The 16,135-nt window shown below is 28.5% G+C and overlaps 1 protein-coding gene across 1 annotated transcript; it reads left to right on the top strand.

Annotated features, from left to right (window-relative positions):
• Positions 1 to 940: 940 nt before the first annotated feature.
• LOC136078784 (uncharacterized) lies at positions 941 to 4,795 on the top strand. The gene is made up of 9 exons (XM_065794592.1): positions 941 to 1,190; positions 1,359 to 1,516; positions 1,752 to 1,848; positions 1,972 to 2,081; positions 2,300 to 2,318; positions 3,329 to 3,571; positions 3,683 to 3,839; positions 4,135 to 4,259; positions 4,373 to 4,795. Exons 1-9 carry the CDS (start codon positions 1,014 to 1,016, stop codon positions 4,670 to 4,672), a joined length of 1,386 nt encoding a protein of 461 aa, XP_065650664.1. The 5' UTR covers positions 941 to 1,013; the 3' UTR covers positions 4,673 to 4,795.
• Positions 4,796 to 16,135: the final 11,340 nt, after the last annotated feature.

Here is a 16,135-nt window from a genome sequence, read left to right as displayed (position 1 = left end):
TACATTCAAAATTAAAAGGGGATCTCTTCAATACAAAACAAACCACCATCTTACTATTAGTGAAGATGAAGATTATCCAGTTTTTGGAAAAGTTATCAGCTTTGTTAGTATCAGGGATAAGTCCTCATGGTTTGTTGTAGTGTCTAAGCTTAACACACTTAAATTTGTGGAGCATTGCCACTGCTTTTTGGTTGAAAATGTCAAACCAGATACATATCTTGTTATAAAGTTGGACAAACTTGTTGATGATCACCCTGTTTTATCATATCAAAAAGGAAATGCATATTATATAAGGCAACAATATCATGTGTTTAAGGAATAATTTAAAGAAGTGTTTAAACTTTTGTATACATTTTTATTAATACCATAATTAGCATTAATGAAAAAAATATTATTACATTGTCATGTTGATTGTTTTGATCCATATTTGATTATTTGAATAATAATTATTGCAATGTCAAGTTGATTTTGTTGTTGATTATTTTCACAGTTATTTTTTTGTTTTTAGCCACTATAGTTATTGAATTTTTTTGTTAAGTTAAAATTTTTCATCCTTTCATTGTTAGGCTCTATTTATTTTGCAATTGTTTTTTATCTTTGTTATCTAACCAATCCTTAGAATAGTTAGCAGCATAACTTAGCAGCATTAAAAAATTTATCTAAATTAGTTTATTCATTTGTTTATTCTACAGTAATTCAAGTATGGAAGAGTTGTGCAAAGTTATTTCATGCGTTACCAAAATAAGTATAACATCTGAAGTTCGTCAAAAGCTTCATGGAAAGTTTTGCACACTTTAAAATTTTAACTATTATATATATATATATATATATATATATATATATATATATATATATATATATATATATATATATATATATATATATATATATATATGTATATATATATATATATATATATATATATGTTTATATATGCATATATAGATGAAGGTATAACACTAGAAATATTAAATTTACTTGATGATAATGATTTAAAAGAAATTGGTTTCAATATGGCTTCAAGAAGGTTACTAATTCAATGGATCCGTGCTCAATCATCAATATCTGCTAATTATGAAAACATTGTAACATCTAAAGTAATGTTAACAAACAAAGATATTGAAATACCAATAAATGCTACAACGAAGATCATAGCAGAACAACCACAACAAGCTAATACTTTAATTTCTGTAACTCTATTTTACTTTGTTAAAAATTTTATGTAGATAATGTTAAATTATTGCTGAAAATTTGTTTTTATATAATATATATATATATATATATATATATATATATATATATATATATATATATATATATATATATATATATATATATATATATATCAAATAATGTAGGGCTGGCCTATTGAAGCAATACTTAATAAAATGACCAAGACAAAAATAAAAAGATCAGAATTAGTTGATAAGCTAAAAAGAATGGAGGAAATAAACAATAAAGAAAGAATTTTTTTAATTAAGATTCTCGGCAGATATCTTATGAGCAATTGCAAAGTGTAAGTTTCAGTTTGTTTGTTTTGTTTTTTTTTCTGGATATTTTTAGAATTCCAAATACTTTTTTGAACTGTGTTTTTTAGGATATCTAAAATATTCCTTACATACAAATTTAAGTATATATTCTTGTTATATATTACATAACCCAAACAAAAAATAAAAGCATTTCCTAAGACTATTTTTAAAAAACTATGATCTGAATTTTTTTATAGTATTACTGTATACTATATACTTTAGAACTGACAGACCATCTAAAGAAGAAAAACTGCAACTGTGTCAAGCACTTATCACTGCTTTCCCTATACTTCGTGACAATGCAACATCATCTGGTTTTGTAAGTTGAAATTTTTTTGTCATTTTTAAATAAAATATTATTTTATATCATCACTTACTCAACCAAATGTTTTGCAAAATCAACAAACATATTAGAATAATATGTTTTTATTTGATTCCATAGGAACATTTTTATGATGCTAAAGCACATACAGGTTTTTTGGAAATGTTCATTAGACAAAGAAGATCCCGTAGCGACAATATAGAAACATTGTGGAGTCATTCAAGGAAAAGGTATTTTTTTATATATAAGAAAAAGCAATTTTTATATATTTCAGTTACTACTTGTACGCCTATACATTTTTTTTTTATTTTGCCAGTTGATAAAAATGTTGAATTGATTAAAGTTTTTTTTTTTATTTTGCCAGTTGATAAAAATGTTAAATTGATTAAAGTTTTTAAAATTCAAAGCAATATTGCAATTTAATTCTAAAAGTATTTACTTATTTCAGTGAGTTAGTTAATATAACAGTAGTTACAAAATAAATTAATTCATTAATAATAAAATAGGGTGACAGGAATAGTGTTGAAAAATGAACTTCAGAATAGTGTCCAATATATTAAAAAAGCCTAATGTTGCAAAAAAAAAAAGGAATAGTGTCGCAAAAGAATTTAATGAATAGTGTCGAGAAAAAAAAAAGGAATGGTGTTGCAAATGAATTTAATGAATAATGTCGAAAACAAAACAAAAGGAAATAGTGTGGCAAATTATAAAAATGGAATAGTGTTGCGAATAGTTAATTTCAGCAAGTGCTTACTCGTTTTGCTTATCTTTATAGCATACGTCTTTTACAGGAAAAAAAAGAAAAAACAAAGAATTTTGAAAGAAAAGATTGCTACCAAACTACAAACCCTCAGTCTTGTAGCGGCACTCCTTCGCGGCAGCAGGCTATAAGATAGTTGGTGTATGTACTGAAGTCCCCGGCAGCAGGCTATTTCAGTATGACATCAAACATGTTATCTAAACACACATTTATAGTTATTATAATTTTTTTATTTTTGTTTTATTTTCAACACAATTCATTAAATTTGTTTGCGACACTATTCCTTTTTTTTGTTTTCAAAACACTATTCATTAAATTCATTTGCAACACTATACCTTTTTTTGTTTTCGACACTATTCATTAAACTCCTTGGCAACATTCCTTTTTTTATTTTCAAAACTATTCATTAAATTTTGTTTGCGAGATTATTCCTTATTCTGTTATTCGACAATCAATAATGCAACAATTTGCGACACTATTCCTTTTTTATATTTTCGACAAACAAATTTACGACAGAAAAACTTTGCGACAATCAAAATTTTGCAATATTGTTCCTGTCACCTATAAAATAGTTTACTATCATACGTCATTTTTGTATATTATAAATAATAAAAACTGTTTATTAATTATATATATTTCATTTGTTAAAATTTTTTAATATTGTTATTATTTACCAAATAACTTTTATTAATTAAATTATTCTATTTATGCATAAAGCAAAAGTTTTTTTTTTATATAATCAATGTACTTTTTGTCAGAGATGATGTTCTATTAAATTCGTCAGAGAAAGTTGAACAAACGTTGCGAGAACTTCAACCAACAACTTCAAACAAAGAGAGTTTACTAAAAATGATGGCTGATACAAGAGTGGTAAGAAGAGCATGGATTCAGGAAACAAGCAACTTATCAATAACCTCAATTATAAGACGGTTTCCAAGATTCATTGATATGAATGATGCTGTGAGTGTTATTTTTAACTTTTTGCAGTTCATTTGTAAATCTTGTTTACTTTATAAATTAAGCTAGATTAGTTAATAAGAATAATTTTTTTTTTTTTTTTGCATTTCATAGATTATACAAGAGTTTCATTCCATTGAAGAGGCATCAAGTAATATTACATTGCATGATAGCTTTAACACGTGCAAACAAAACATTTTGTTACTAGCAAGAGACTTGACGATGACAAATATGTTCAAATATACTTTATCAGAAGACGAATATAATGAAGGTATATATATGTCTACTACTCTAAGTGGGGAGAATGAATCAATAAGAACTTCATAGTTTAAATGCGAATTTTTACAGCATAATTTTCAATCTGCATAAGTACTAAGCTGCTGCAACATGACTCTGTGTCAATCTGCAAAAGTGTGGAGTTTTCTTTTCTCTTCCTGTTTCATTTATTATTTCCTAGTTTAATATGTCTATCTAATCCAAAAAAAGCTTTTTTTAAAATCTGTCTACCTATAAAAATTTACAGGTATATACGAGTTGTTCCCTGAATTATTTATATTTTTATTTAGAAGATACAACTTTGCTTGCCTTTAAGGCGCTCCCTTTTCTTCTGAAAGCACCTCCACAGAAGGGCAAGAAGCATCCAAGAATGGATCCTGATGCAATTTTGGCTTTATTTTATAGAGAAATGGATGTAGGTTTTTTCTATACATTTTGTTTTTAATTAAATTTGGTTTATAATCAAAAAGTATTAATTTTTTGAGCTTTGTATTTTCTGCATTTTTAAAATTTTTCTTAAACATTTAGGTGCACTTCAGTCTTGAAAGCTCCCTTGAGTTATTGAAGAAAGAGAAAGTTTTTCAACCAATTTTATTCAAGTGTTGCGGCAGTCTATTTATTAAAGTCGATAACACAGCTATACGGTTGGAAGCCATACCGAGTACAAGTTTTGCTTTTGAGTTGCTGCTAGCCTCTTATTATGTATTTAATGTCAATTTTCCTCATGAACTTATTTGTGTATATGGATTTCTGGGAAGCTTGCTTGGAATAAGCAGCAAAGGAATTATTGTCAATTCTTTTTTAAAGAAAGTATTACCAAAAGTTTAACATTAAATTAAACAATGTTTTTTTAAAGTATTTTTAACACTTTCTCATTTATTTTTGTTATATTGTCAGCCGAGAACCAAGGGGCCGTATGTCCAATTTTTGTGTTTCCAAGAAAATAAATTTTTAAATTTTAATTCGCAAAGACTTTCTGCCAGAAAGTTAGACTAATTATTTAAATATTTCCTAAAATTTTATTTTTTGTGATTTATTTATGGAACACACACTCCTGAATATTTATTGATAATAGACAAAAAAAACATAAAATGTTGAAATACGGCTTCTTGGTTCTTCTCTGACGGCGATATCTTTTTTTCAAAGTTTAAACTTCGTTTTTGCATATAAAGGTTTTGCAACTTCTTCTTACATTAATATTCACTGTATTGAGTTTGAGTTTGAACTGAGTTTTTTTTAAAGAAATACTCGGAATTAAAATAAAATTTATATTTTAGTTTTTATTATTTTATTGTGATATTATTCCGTTTTTCTTGTAAGCCAAATTGATATACACTTGTAATTTAGTATATGACTTATTTTTCAATATAAATAACTTAATTTATTTGAATTATTTAATTGCGCCCGGTTATATTCATACTACGTGAAGACTTGAATGGACGGAATAAATCACGCATAAATATACTTAAAAAAAAAATCAAATTATTTATAACGCCTAGAAAAACACAGATTAGTGTATAATCTATAGTGTTGCATTTAGCGCAACACTAATGTTGAGGTTTTTTTATATCAGTTTTGTCGCGCAAAAAGAGCGTAAATATATAGCCATTGATTAAATGCAACAATTATGTCGCAAAAATTTCTACTAAAGTGTCGCATTGAAGGACACAAAGTGTGGCTTTCAAGTCTACATTTTATGTGGCCTTACAAATGCAACACTGAGTGTGGCTTTTAGAGCCACATAGTGTTGGTGTAGCCGGCGTCGACACTCAATGTTGTATTCTATGCGACATAATGTAGCCTACGGCTTAACACTATTTTTAAGCTTGTAGGCAATGAACTTATTATATCTTTCCAGGATTTTGTTTTGTGCTGTAGTATTTTTGCTGGATTTAAAAACAAACCTGCGGCCTAAAATAATTTTATTTTTTTACTTGATGCGCTCTTCTCAGTAGAAACTATTTAAACATAACGAATATTTATTGGCTTTAGTTTATACATCGACTATCTTATTGCCAACTGCTGCAAGGGAGTGTGCTGCTACATCGACTGAGAGTTTGGCATGGTGCAGCAATTTTTTTTTTATTATTATTCTAATAAATATTACTTATGTTTAAGAAATCTTCACTGACGAGAGCACAACAAACGAAAAAATAAAATTATTTTAAGCCGCTTAAAGGATATAATATACATTTTTGTAAATCCAGCAAAAATATAACCAATTCATATCTAGACATTTATTAATTCAATTCTTATCTAAAAATTACCAAATCCCTAAAGTCGTTTTAAAAACAAAACATAATAAAATAACAATAAAATAATTCTAAACGCATTACAAGTTTTCTAAGCCTTCATCTTTTATTTGCAACGCATTGATTCCCTGTAATTTTTTAAAAGAATACAGGGTTAGTTAAAAGTTTTGTCTCCCCCACTGGTCTAACAATTTCACCTTTAATACAAAAACAAGTAATGATTTGCAAGAAATACATATTTATTAAACACAACAATACATAAACCAATAAAATAAAAATATAATTCATGCTTAGTACTTAGTATGTCCTCCATTTGCAGCTCGAACAGCCGCAACACGACTCGGCAGAGATTCCGCCAGAGCCTTCAGATAATCACCATCCATCGATTTCCAAGTTTTTTGAACACGGCGTACCAGTTCTTCCCTATTTTTTGGCCGTGGTTCAAGCATTACACTGTCTTGGAGTTTTGCCCACAAGTGTTCGATACAGGTCATGTCAGAGCTGTTACCTGGCCACCGACCTTTTGGGATAAAGGCGGCAAAATTTTTACAACAAAATTCCTGGGTCTTCTTCGCAGAATGTGCTGGAGCACCATCTTGCTGAAATAACACATGTTGAGGGTTAAACACAAGTTGGCGACAGTCAGCATCATTACCGGCTTGTTTTCCTACACAAGCTTCTTTATAAACTGGAAGAATATTATTTATGTAATAATCAGCATTGATCGTAACTTTTTCTGGGACAATTATTAATTTCGTCAAACCATACCCTGACATTCCACCGGCAACCATAATTTTAAGTCCATTTTTTGGCTTCTGCGCCGGGATAATTTTAGTTTTGTCGTCAGTGCGAATGCGGACATTTTGTCGGTTCGGAGTCGGGAAAAGTTCGATGGGCGACTCATCCGTCCAAAGAATGTGACTCCTCTTGATACGCCCCAAATGGTTATCGTCCAGATACCCGTTTTCGTCTAACCACTGGCACAGCTTTAAGCGATCGTCTTTATTTTTTGCAGTTAGTAGGGGTTTTATTGGCTGTTTATAAGCAATTTTACCCCACGGTTGTTCGCGAACGAATCTTCGTACAGTTGACTTTGATACGATTTTATTTTTTTCCCGATATCGATGCGACATGTTCAGCTTTCTTGCGCAAGCACCTGGAGATGAACCCCACTTATTTTTTATAGTTTCGGTGATGATTTTTTTTGACGCTGGTGACAAAGCCTTCGGACGACCAGAACGAAACTTGTCGTTAAACTTTGACGATGGTGATTTTGTCCAGTACCGCTGAACCGTTCGTGGATGACACCCCAACACTTTGGCAATTTTTGTCTTCGTCATGCCGGCTATTTGCAGTTCCGCCATTCTTTTTCTTAAAGCAGGAGCTGTATTTGTGACACCAGCTATTTTTCCCATCTAAAATAATAATACAAAACATAAGTTTTCCAGAATACTTCGCTTGTAATTGAAATTTAATTTTAGGGTGGGGGGAGACAAAACTTTTGACATGCATGATGAAAATTTCACCTTTAAAACTTTGAACACTAAACTAAACCCGAACAATCCGTGTTTTCATTTTATAATAATATAGACAAAATACTATCTATTAATCATGCTCATTATAAAATAACTACGTTTATTTAATAACAGCACCTTATTAAATATTCTTACCTTCCTGCTTTATAATAAAATCTTCGTATATTAAATTAAATAATTTTTATGCCAAAAACATATTTTTAAAAATAACATCAGTAAACAACAGTATTAAGGTCAAGGTTAGATACTGAAAATAATGATCTATAAATTACAACGCTGACAAGAGATAAAATGTACTTCAAAAAAAGTGCCACTAAGGGGAGACAAAACTTTTGACTAACCCTGTATAATTAGATAGTTGTTTTTTTTTAAGTAGAATGTAATTGGATAACTTTAGATTATCATAGTTACGCAATATTTAATTAAAAATTACGCTACTGCTATAACGTTTCCTTGAAAAAATTTTTTACTCCGATTTACCTTTCTTTTTTTTTTTTTGCAGTTATTAAGGTGCTATCAGAAATCTTTACGGTCTTATCACATAGCACCACAAATAATTTAACAAGGAAGTTCACACCTTCTTCCTTTCAAATGTCACTTATTCGCTAGAGTCGACGTCGAACCTCAGACTTCCAGGTTCTGAGCCAGAACTCAAACTACTGTGCGACGGCTACATTCTCACTCAAACTATATTATAACTCTTTTATTGAAGTGGAAAGGAAAACAAAGTCAAGACTTAGATTTTTTAAAAATAATCATTATCAAAAATCACATTTTCTCGCTTTTTATTTTATTTTTTGTGCGTATTTATTTATATAAAGTTATTATACTTTTCACTTTTACTTTTACCTAATCTAGTTATGATATTTTACTTTATCTTTTATATATATTACTTAAAATATATATATAAAGTTTTATATATTAACTCTTACTTTTACTCAATCTATTTATGATTTTATGTATTAAACGATATTTTACTTTATTTATTATATATCTTTTGTAAACATTCATTTAATTTTTCTTTTATGTTATATATTTTTGAAGCAACTTTGTAAAAACTATAAATTGTAACACGGTGCTTGGCGATAAGGCAAATTATGCCTTCTTCTTCCTCCGGCCATTAACTTAATTATAAACTTATGGAAACTGTCAAATTTGTTAAACGGCTAAATAAAATAAAATAATAATAATAAAAAAAAATAATAATAATAACTTATATCTACAAGCCGGTGTCTCTCATCTATACTGAGCAAGTGATGCAAAAAACTATCATAGATAGGATTATTAAACATTGTTTAATATCATCTTGTATCAAAATCTTAACATGAATTTGACATCACAAGAGTGCGTTACATACCTAACTAAATCCTGTAAAATTTGGACGCAAATTATGGTGGTTATGGTAATAAAAGGTGTTGACAATGAAAACATTAGTAACTATTGTCCGACTTCAATACTTTCAGTATTCTCTAAAGTTTTAGAAAGAATTTTGTACAACAAAATTTATTATACAGTAATCAATATGGATTCCGAAAAAACAACTCTACTAAACATACAATTCTTTAATTTACTAGAAATATTTCTGATTGATTTAAAAAAAATCAATTTACATTGGGTATTTTTATTGATTTGACTAAAGCTTTTGATACTATTGATCTCGAAATTCTTTTTAAAAAGTTACAATGGTTCGGAATTACTGGAAATATTTTAATTTGGCTTAAAAGCTACCTAAATAATAGAAAGCAATTTGTTTATGCGAACGAGAATATATCATCTAATTTGTTGAATGTGGAGTGTGGAGTTTCTCAAAGATCCATTTTAGGGCATCCCCTATTTTTATTTTTATTTTTTTTTTGTTTTGTTTACATTTATTTTGCTGTTTAACAATAAATAATCAATATATATATATATATACAAGAAAAAAATAAAAATATGTCCGTAGAAACAGAGAAGACAGTAAAATCTTGTCAACAAGCACCGTTTTTGTATATACAATAAAAAGTATAAACTTTTCTTTTTTACAATGATCTTTATAAAATAAAGAGTTAAACAGACAGGGGCTCAAAGAAGATGAAAATGACAATACGTCATCGCAATCTTTTCATATAGCCCCTTTAATAGAATATAGATATTGAATTAAAAACCCTAATTTGCATAAAACTGCTGCGCTAATCAGTAAATCAAAAAAAGATCAAATAAAATAAATACTAAAATAATTAAAATTACTTGGAGATCCCTTTGCACAAATGGTTCTCAAATTTTAAAAAATTCCTTTTTTATTTGAAACTTAAATGAACTTAATGACTTTGCTATACATTTGAATTATTTTTGATAACTATTCCATATATTTGGTCCTCGATATGCAATGCTATATTCAGCATATTTATTAAAGTTTTGAGGCATTTTATATGAGTTTCTAATATTTGCTCTTGGATAATAGTTTTCATTTATGTTTATTTCAAACTTGTTATTAACGTTTTCAGGAGAGAGATTATTATTGAATCGATACATAAAAATTAAATCCTGATAGATATTTATATAATAAACATCCATCATTTTCATATCTTTCATTATAGGTTTGGCGTGTTCACGCTTATTTTTAGAGTAAATGATTCTGCTAGCATGTTTTTGTAGACTATAAATTTTTTCAAGGTTTGATGGTTGCGTACTCACCCATGTTATGTTTGCACAGCTGATGAAGCATTGATTTAGTCCAAAATATATTAGTTTGAGACTTTATTTATTAATACATGAGCGAACTCGTTACACCATACCAATTATATTTTATATTAAGTTTCTCAAAATTTTGCTGCATGCTTCTAATGTTTATATGCAAAACTGAAAGAGAACAACGATCGTTTATTATTTTAAACTTAAAAGGATCAATATATGGTGTGTCAATTAAGTTCATTTGAGTTTCTTGAAAAATATTTATATTTTCTTCAGACAGGTTATTTCAAAAGTTACCCTCAAAAGATTTTAAATTTTCAAAATGCGTAGCCATTTTTAACGAATAATTAAAAAGATCAAATAAAATATCCATGGATTAAAAACAATGAATTAAATCAAAACTTTAAAAAAATCTTAGTCGTTTCTGTGCGTCAAACAACCAGCTGCGCTGTGGTCAATTTCATCATTTCTGTACGTTGAATTAATTATTACTTTGTGGATGTTTTCTTTAAATTCATGAACAATAAGTTTATTGTACACGACCTTAGCGTAAAGACCATTTCGTCAATAAAGCTTGGCCTGCTCAAAAAGTTCTTTTCGTATTTTTCGAGTCGTAAAACTATAACCTTCATTTATAAAGATATTGCTCCCTTTTAATTTCATTGCTTTTTCTAAGACTACCTTTTTATCTTCATAACCACGAAGCTTTAGAACAATTGTTTGAGCTCGTTCTACTTTAGCTAGTCCCACTCGATGGGCTCGTTCAATCTTAATATCATTCTCTATTCCAAGTTGTACTTTAAAAAGTTTATTTGTTTTTTATTTTGTTATATCCCAATCTTTTTCTTCGTTTGTTTCAACTACCCAATCGATTCGTAAGTTATTTCGCCTGTTTCTATCTTCATTACCTACACTCTTTAGTTTTAGTTCGGTATTGTCCGAATATATTTTGCTCTGCATTTTTCTGACATTTGTTAAATCTTCATAAATCTTATTTATTTTTTCTCCTACTGCTTTAACTTTATCTTCGCATTCGCCACCAACAAAATTCAATCCTGACTTTATATCGTCTAGTTCGCGTCGAACTTCTTGAAAACTTGTTTGAAAATTATAAAACTTTTGATTCATGCTTGAAATAGCTTAACGAAAAAAGATATAATTATTGATCTATCTAAATAATGATCTATCTAAAGCTTCTAACCTAACAACAATTATGTTTGCTGATGATTTCAACTTATTTCTTTCTCATAATAACATTATAACACTTTTTAACAACATGAACATTGAACTAGCAAAAGTTTCCGAATAATTTAAATTAAATAAATTTTCATTAAACATTGATAAAACTAAATGGATTCTTTTCCATCCAAGCCGTAAAAAACACCTGCTGCCAAGTAACTTGCCTTTTCTTTATACGGATAATACAAATGTACCTTAATTCAAATATATGACTCTTTAATTCATTGTCATATTATTTATACAAACATTGCACGGGGTAGTACAAACTAAGGTAAACTTGAACCTCTCTATCGGCAACATTAGCATGTTGCACGCCTTATAATTTTCAGGGACCGTTTTGCTCAGGCAACGTCTCTTTTATATGGAATGAAAGCTCTCAATATATAGGAGCTAAATGTTCTTAATATTCTTTGTTTTATATATAAATATAAAAACAATTTATCGCCCGTTTCTTTCCGCGACTTATATTTGCAAAGAGATATAAATAAATATATTTTAAGGAATTAAAATTTCATTAGACAACCATTTTCTCAAACTAATTTTGGAAGTTTTTTAATTTCATATCGCGGACTATTTTGATGGAATAATATAGTTTTAAATATTACAAAAGACATTTTTCAAGAACCTAAGTTTGATTCTTTTAAAAAAAATCTTAAAATACTCATTTTTTCCACTGAATTTATACTTATATACTTTTAAAACTTGGACGAATCTTAATTTTTGTGTGTATGTGCATGTGTGTTTTTGTGTGTGTAGGGTACATCATACTTTTAAAATTTTTGATTTTCAATTCGTCGGATAATTTTTATGGTGCCATTATATGTAAATATTAACTCCAAAAAAAAAAAAAATTATTTTTACCTAGGCGGGATTGCAATTTTCGAAAAGGTAAAATTGCTCATATACTCATAAATGCAGGAAAAAATTTTTAAATTATTGAAATATGAATCTATTTAGATTTTTTATATATATATTACCATATGTTGTGAAACGTGAATAGATTTTTTTCCTAAAAAAAATGAATTTTCCTGGGGAAAAGGGCCTTGTAAGATTGAAATAAAAAAAGTTAAAATATAACAAATGATAAATTTTTTAAATAATTAGGACTTTCATTGGAATTTTTTCATTAGAAATTTTCAGAATTTATTTGTTTGAATGACACCTTTATAGTTCAGCTTAACAACATCGTTTAGCCTAATAACATTAAAAACAAAACAATGTTATGTTATAATATAATCATAAAAATATTTATGTTTACAATTTTATTAAAAAAATGTTACAAAATTTTTCTTTTGAATTTAGCTCGGGCAAAGTTTTTCTGTTATTCATTCGTGCTCTCACAAACTCGTCTCTTTTTTTAAAACCACAAACGGAAAGTGCTGCTTCTGTAACTTCTTTTACTGCCCTTTCACAAAATTGCGTGTAAAGAGGAAGGTGCGGAGCTTCAAAACGAGTTACCAGATATTCGTCAAAATCGTAAGTAGAGATTTGGCATGTAAACACTGATTCTGATATTTTTTCTTTCTCCCAATCTATTAGCTCTTTCATAGACAAAGCTTCTGTATTAAGAAAAACCTTTTTTCGTGATCTTACAGCTGTCTCCAAACTGCGAGGTTTTCCTTATATCTTTAATTGTTTTCAAACTTCCTCGATTCTTAATCTGAGCTTGACAAAAGCGTTAAAATAAGGTATTACGAGAGGGCAAAATTGGCTCCATTTTGAATGTATTGTGTGGCAATATTTTGAACTTCATTATCTTTTTTTTTCAGCAGTCACAACAGTGTTACTAAGTGACCTGGGCCATCTACAATACTGTTTTTTACTTTGATTTCATACCACATGTGGAAATATACTTGTGCTACCCATTTAACGATTAAATGAAACTTTCGAAAAACGTCACCAGTAAAAGTCTCATTACTCATATAGAGGAAAATGAAAGCTTCTGCTGTGGTAAGTCATTTGCTGAGGCAAATATTTCCAAACTTTTCTTTAGAAAGATTTGTGTCCATCTTGCCAGTGGACAAACATTGTACCATCTTATAACAGAGAGCTGCATCTGATGACATTGTTTTGAGAAATTTTTCAGGAATTTCAATTAAAGATTTGACAGCAAATCTCCATTTTTTTCTGAACCTGTCATAAAGTTTGTGGAATCTCCACCTACAACCTCTAAGAACTCATGGATTGCCCTTGGAACCATCCAAATATAAAGAGCAAATGTGGCTTCTTTGGCTGGTTTGCTTGGTGGTATAGCTTCAGGTAGTGTGTAATGAGTAAGGTATCTTCCATCAGGCTCACAGGTCACAGTTATATGTTCTTCTTTTATAGTCCTCAAGTGAAATTTATTTGTAAGAGGATTCTGTTCCAAGACTAAAGTTGAGTCCTTCCTTCCATCAATAAACAAACGTCTAACATTCTTCGTTCGGTTCTTCGTCAGTTAATATTTCTTCAGACATTTTTACTCTTTCCATTATTGCTTCCCTTGCTCTTCTTACTTTCATTGGATCAACAGCTAAATAAGACATATCAGGCGTCAAATACTTCGCTTCAAAAAGGTCTAGAAGAAAGGATGTCACAATAGGTGATGTTGTTGCTGGTGAAATATCATATCTTATTGAAACTTATGCAGTATGACTCATTGACATATAGTTTTTATTCCAAATCTTGTTTTGAAGCGGATCTTCTGAAATCTTTTCTTTTCTAAAATCTAAATTATCCTCAATTAAACATTCAACAACGTCGTCATTTTCTAATTATTTCTCTACTCCAGACTTCCTCTTCATTTTTTTCTCCTCTCGCGAAATCTGTCTGACGGCCTCTTTGTCATTGTCATTGAAACCCATCTGGTATTTTGAAATACCAGATAAACCTTGGGAATTTTTTTCTCTTTTACACAAATACACTTAATATGTATTTGATCAACGCAAGAATAATTTCTTAAACAAAAACTCGTTAAAAAACATAACTTCACACTTGCAACATGTTATATATAGCAATTGATCCAGTTTTGATTCCCAAGAAGACACGTGTGTCTTAGAAGCTTTCCTATGTGCTATATCTTTGATCTTGTTCCAGGAATATTCAATTTTCTCCATTAAAGTTTTCTTTCCAATAACCATTGGAGATTTAAAAAGAGCATTTGTTTTCATCCTCTGCTCAAGAACAATATCAGCTAGTAGTCGAGAAAGATCTCTCACTGAAATATTCCTTCTAAAAATAAAAATATTAAATATAACACTAAATGTATAATTTGTTTCATAAATTTTGAGTTTCTTGATTATTACCTGTTAACATCTTCTTCTCGGAGTAAAGCTTCTTGGATAAGCAGACTTTTTCTCAAAATATCTCTTAAAGTTGGCACTGACAAAAATAAATTCTGAAAATTTCTAATGAAAAAATTCCAATGAAAGTCCTAATTATTTAAAAAATTTATCATTTGTTATATTTTAACTTTTTTTTTTCAATCTCAAAAGGCTCTTTTCCCCTGGAAAATTTATTTTTTTTAGAAAAAAAAATTATTCACGTTTCACAACATATGGTCATATATATAAAAAAAATCTTAGTAGTTTAATATTTCAATAATTTAAAAATTTTCCTTGCATTTATGCATAAATGAACAATATTACCTTTTCGAAAACTGCAATCCCGCCTTGGTAAAAATAAATTTTTTTCAATTTTTATTTTGAACGTTAATATTTACATATAATGGCATTATAAAAATTATCCGCCGAATTAAAAATCAAAAATTTTAAAAGTATGATGTACCCTAATGTGCATATTTTTATTTCTTTACGAGAAGCTTATTGTAATATGTTACATAAGCTTTATGTAAATACATATTTACATAAATGTTGGTATATGAATTTTACTGTTTTTTGATCATATTTATAAGTTGACTTTATTTTATTTGCATTTACTTTAACGCACTGTATTTATTTTTGTAGGGTAAGTATTGTAATTTTTTTTTTAGCGGTTCTTGGTGACAAGACCTATTAAAACAAAGAACGCGGACTCGAGTGTCCGCGTTCTTTGTTTTTTCTTATTAAGGTGATACTACCCTGCAAATTTTATTTTCCAAAATAAGGTCTTTTTCTTAAAATGATAAACATTTTTCGATAGTAGGTAAAAAACTGAATATAAAAAACACATATAAAATGCTGAGTCAGCAAAAAAAAAAGCGAAAAACATGCAGTTACCAGAACATAAATAACGTCAGTAATATTTAAGATACAAGCTTTAAATTTTACAAACATATAGCTAAATGGTTGGTGGAGGGCCCTTAGTAAAATTTTTTAAAAATACTGAGCCAAAGTAAAATGGCAGATATTAACCTGTAAAAATTTTAAAAAATGGTCCATGGGGTATGTAAAATTTTAAAATCTGGTCAAAATAAAAAATATTTTTTGATTGTTTTACTACCAGCCCTTTCTACAACATCAATGAACAAACTGCGAAAGTTTGTTTATTGATTAATATCTTAATATATGTTTACTCTTTTTCAAAGAAGAAGAGTAAACAGTTTCTAAGATATTAATATTCTAATTTAAAAATTTTTGAAAAATATTATTCTGAGAAAAACAGCTTTTAAAATAAAA

Source organism: Hydra vulgaris, chromosome 03 (assembly GCF_038396675.1).
Source record: "Hydra vulgaris chromosome 03, alternate assembly HydraT2T_AEP".
Lineage (NCBI taxonomy): Eukaryota > Metazoa > Cnidaria > Hydrozoa > Anthoathecata > Hydridae > Hydra > Hydra vulgaris.
Note: the sequence above shows the minus strand (reverse complement) of the source record. Positions and strands in the feature narration are given on the sequence as shown.

Coding starts and splice junctions, on each gene's coding strand:
- LOC136078784 (XM_065794592.1), top strand. CDS start 1,014: ATGGCTTCAAGAAGGTTACTAATTCAATGGATCCGTGCTCAATCATCA. Junction 1,517..1,751: donor CTTATGAGCAATTGCAAAGT/GTAAGTTTCAGT, acceptor TATATACTTTAG/AACTGACAGACCATCTAAAG. Junction 4,260..4,372: donor TATTTTATAGAGAAATGGAT/GTAGGTTTTTTC, acceptor TTAAACATTTAG/GTGCACTTCAGTCTTGAAAG.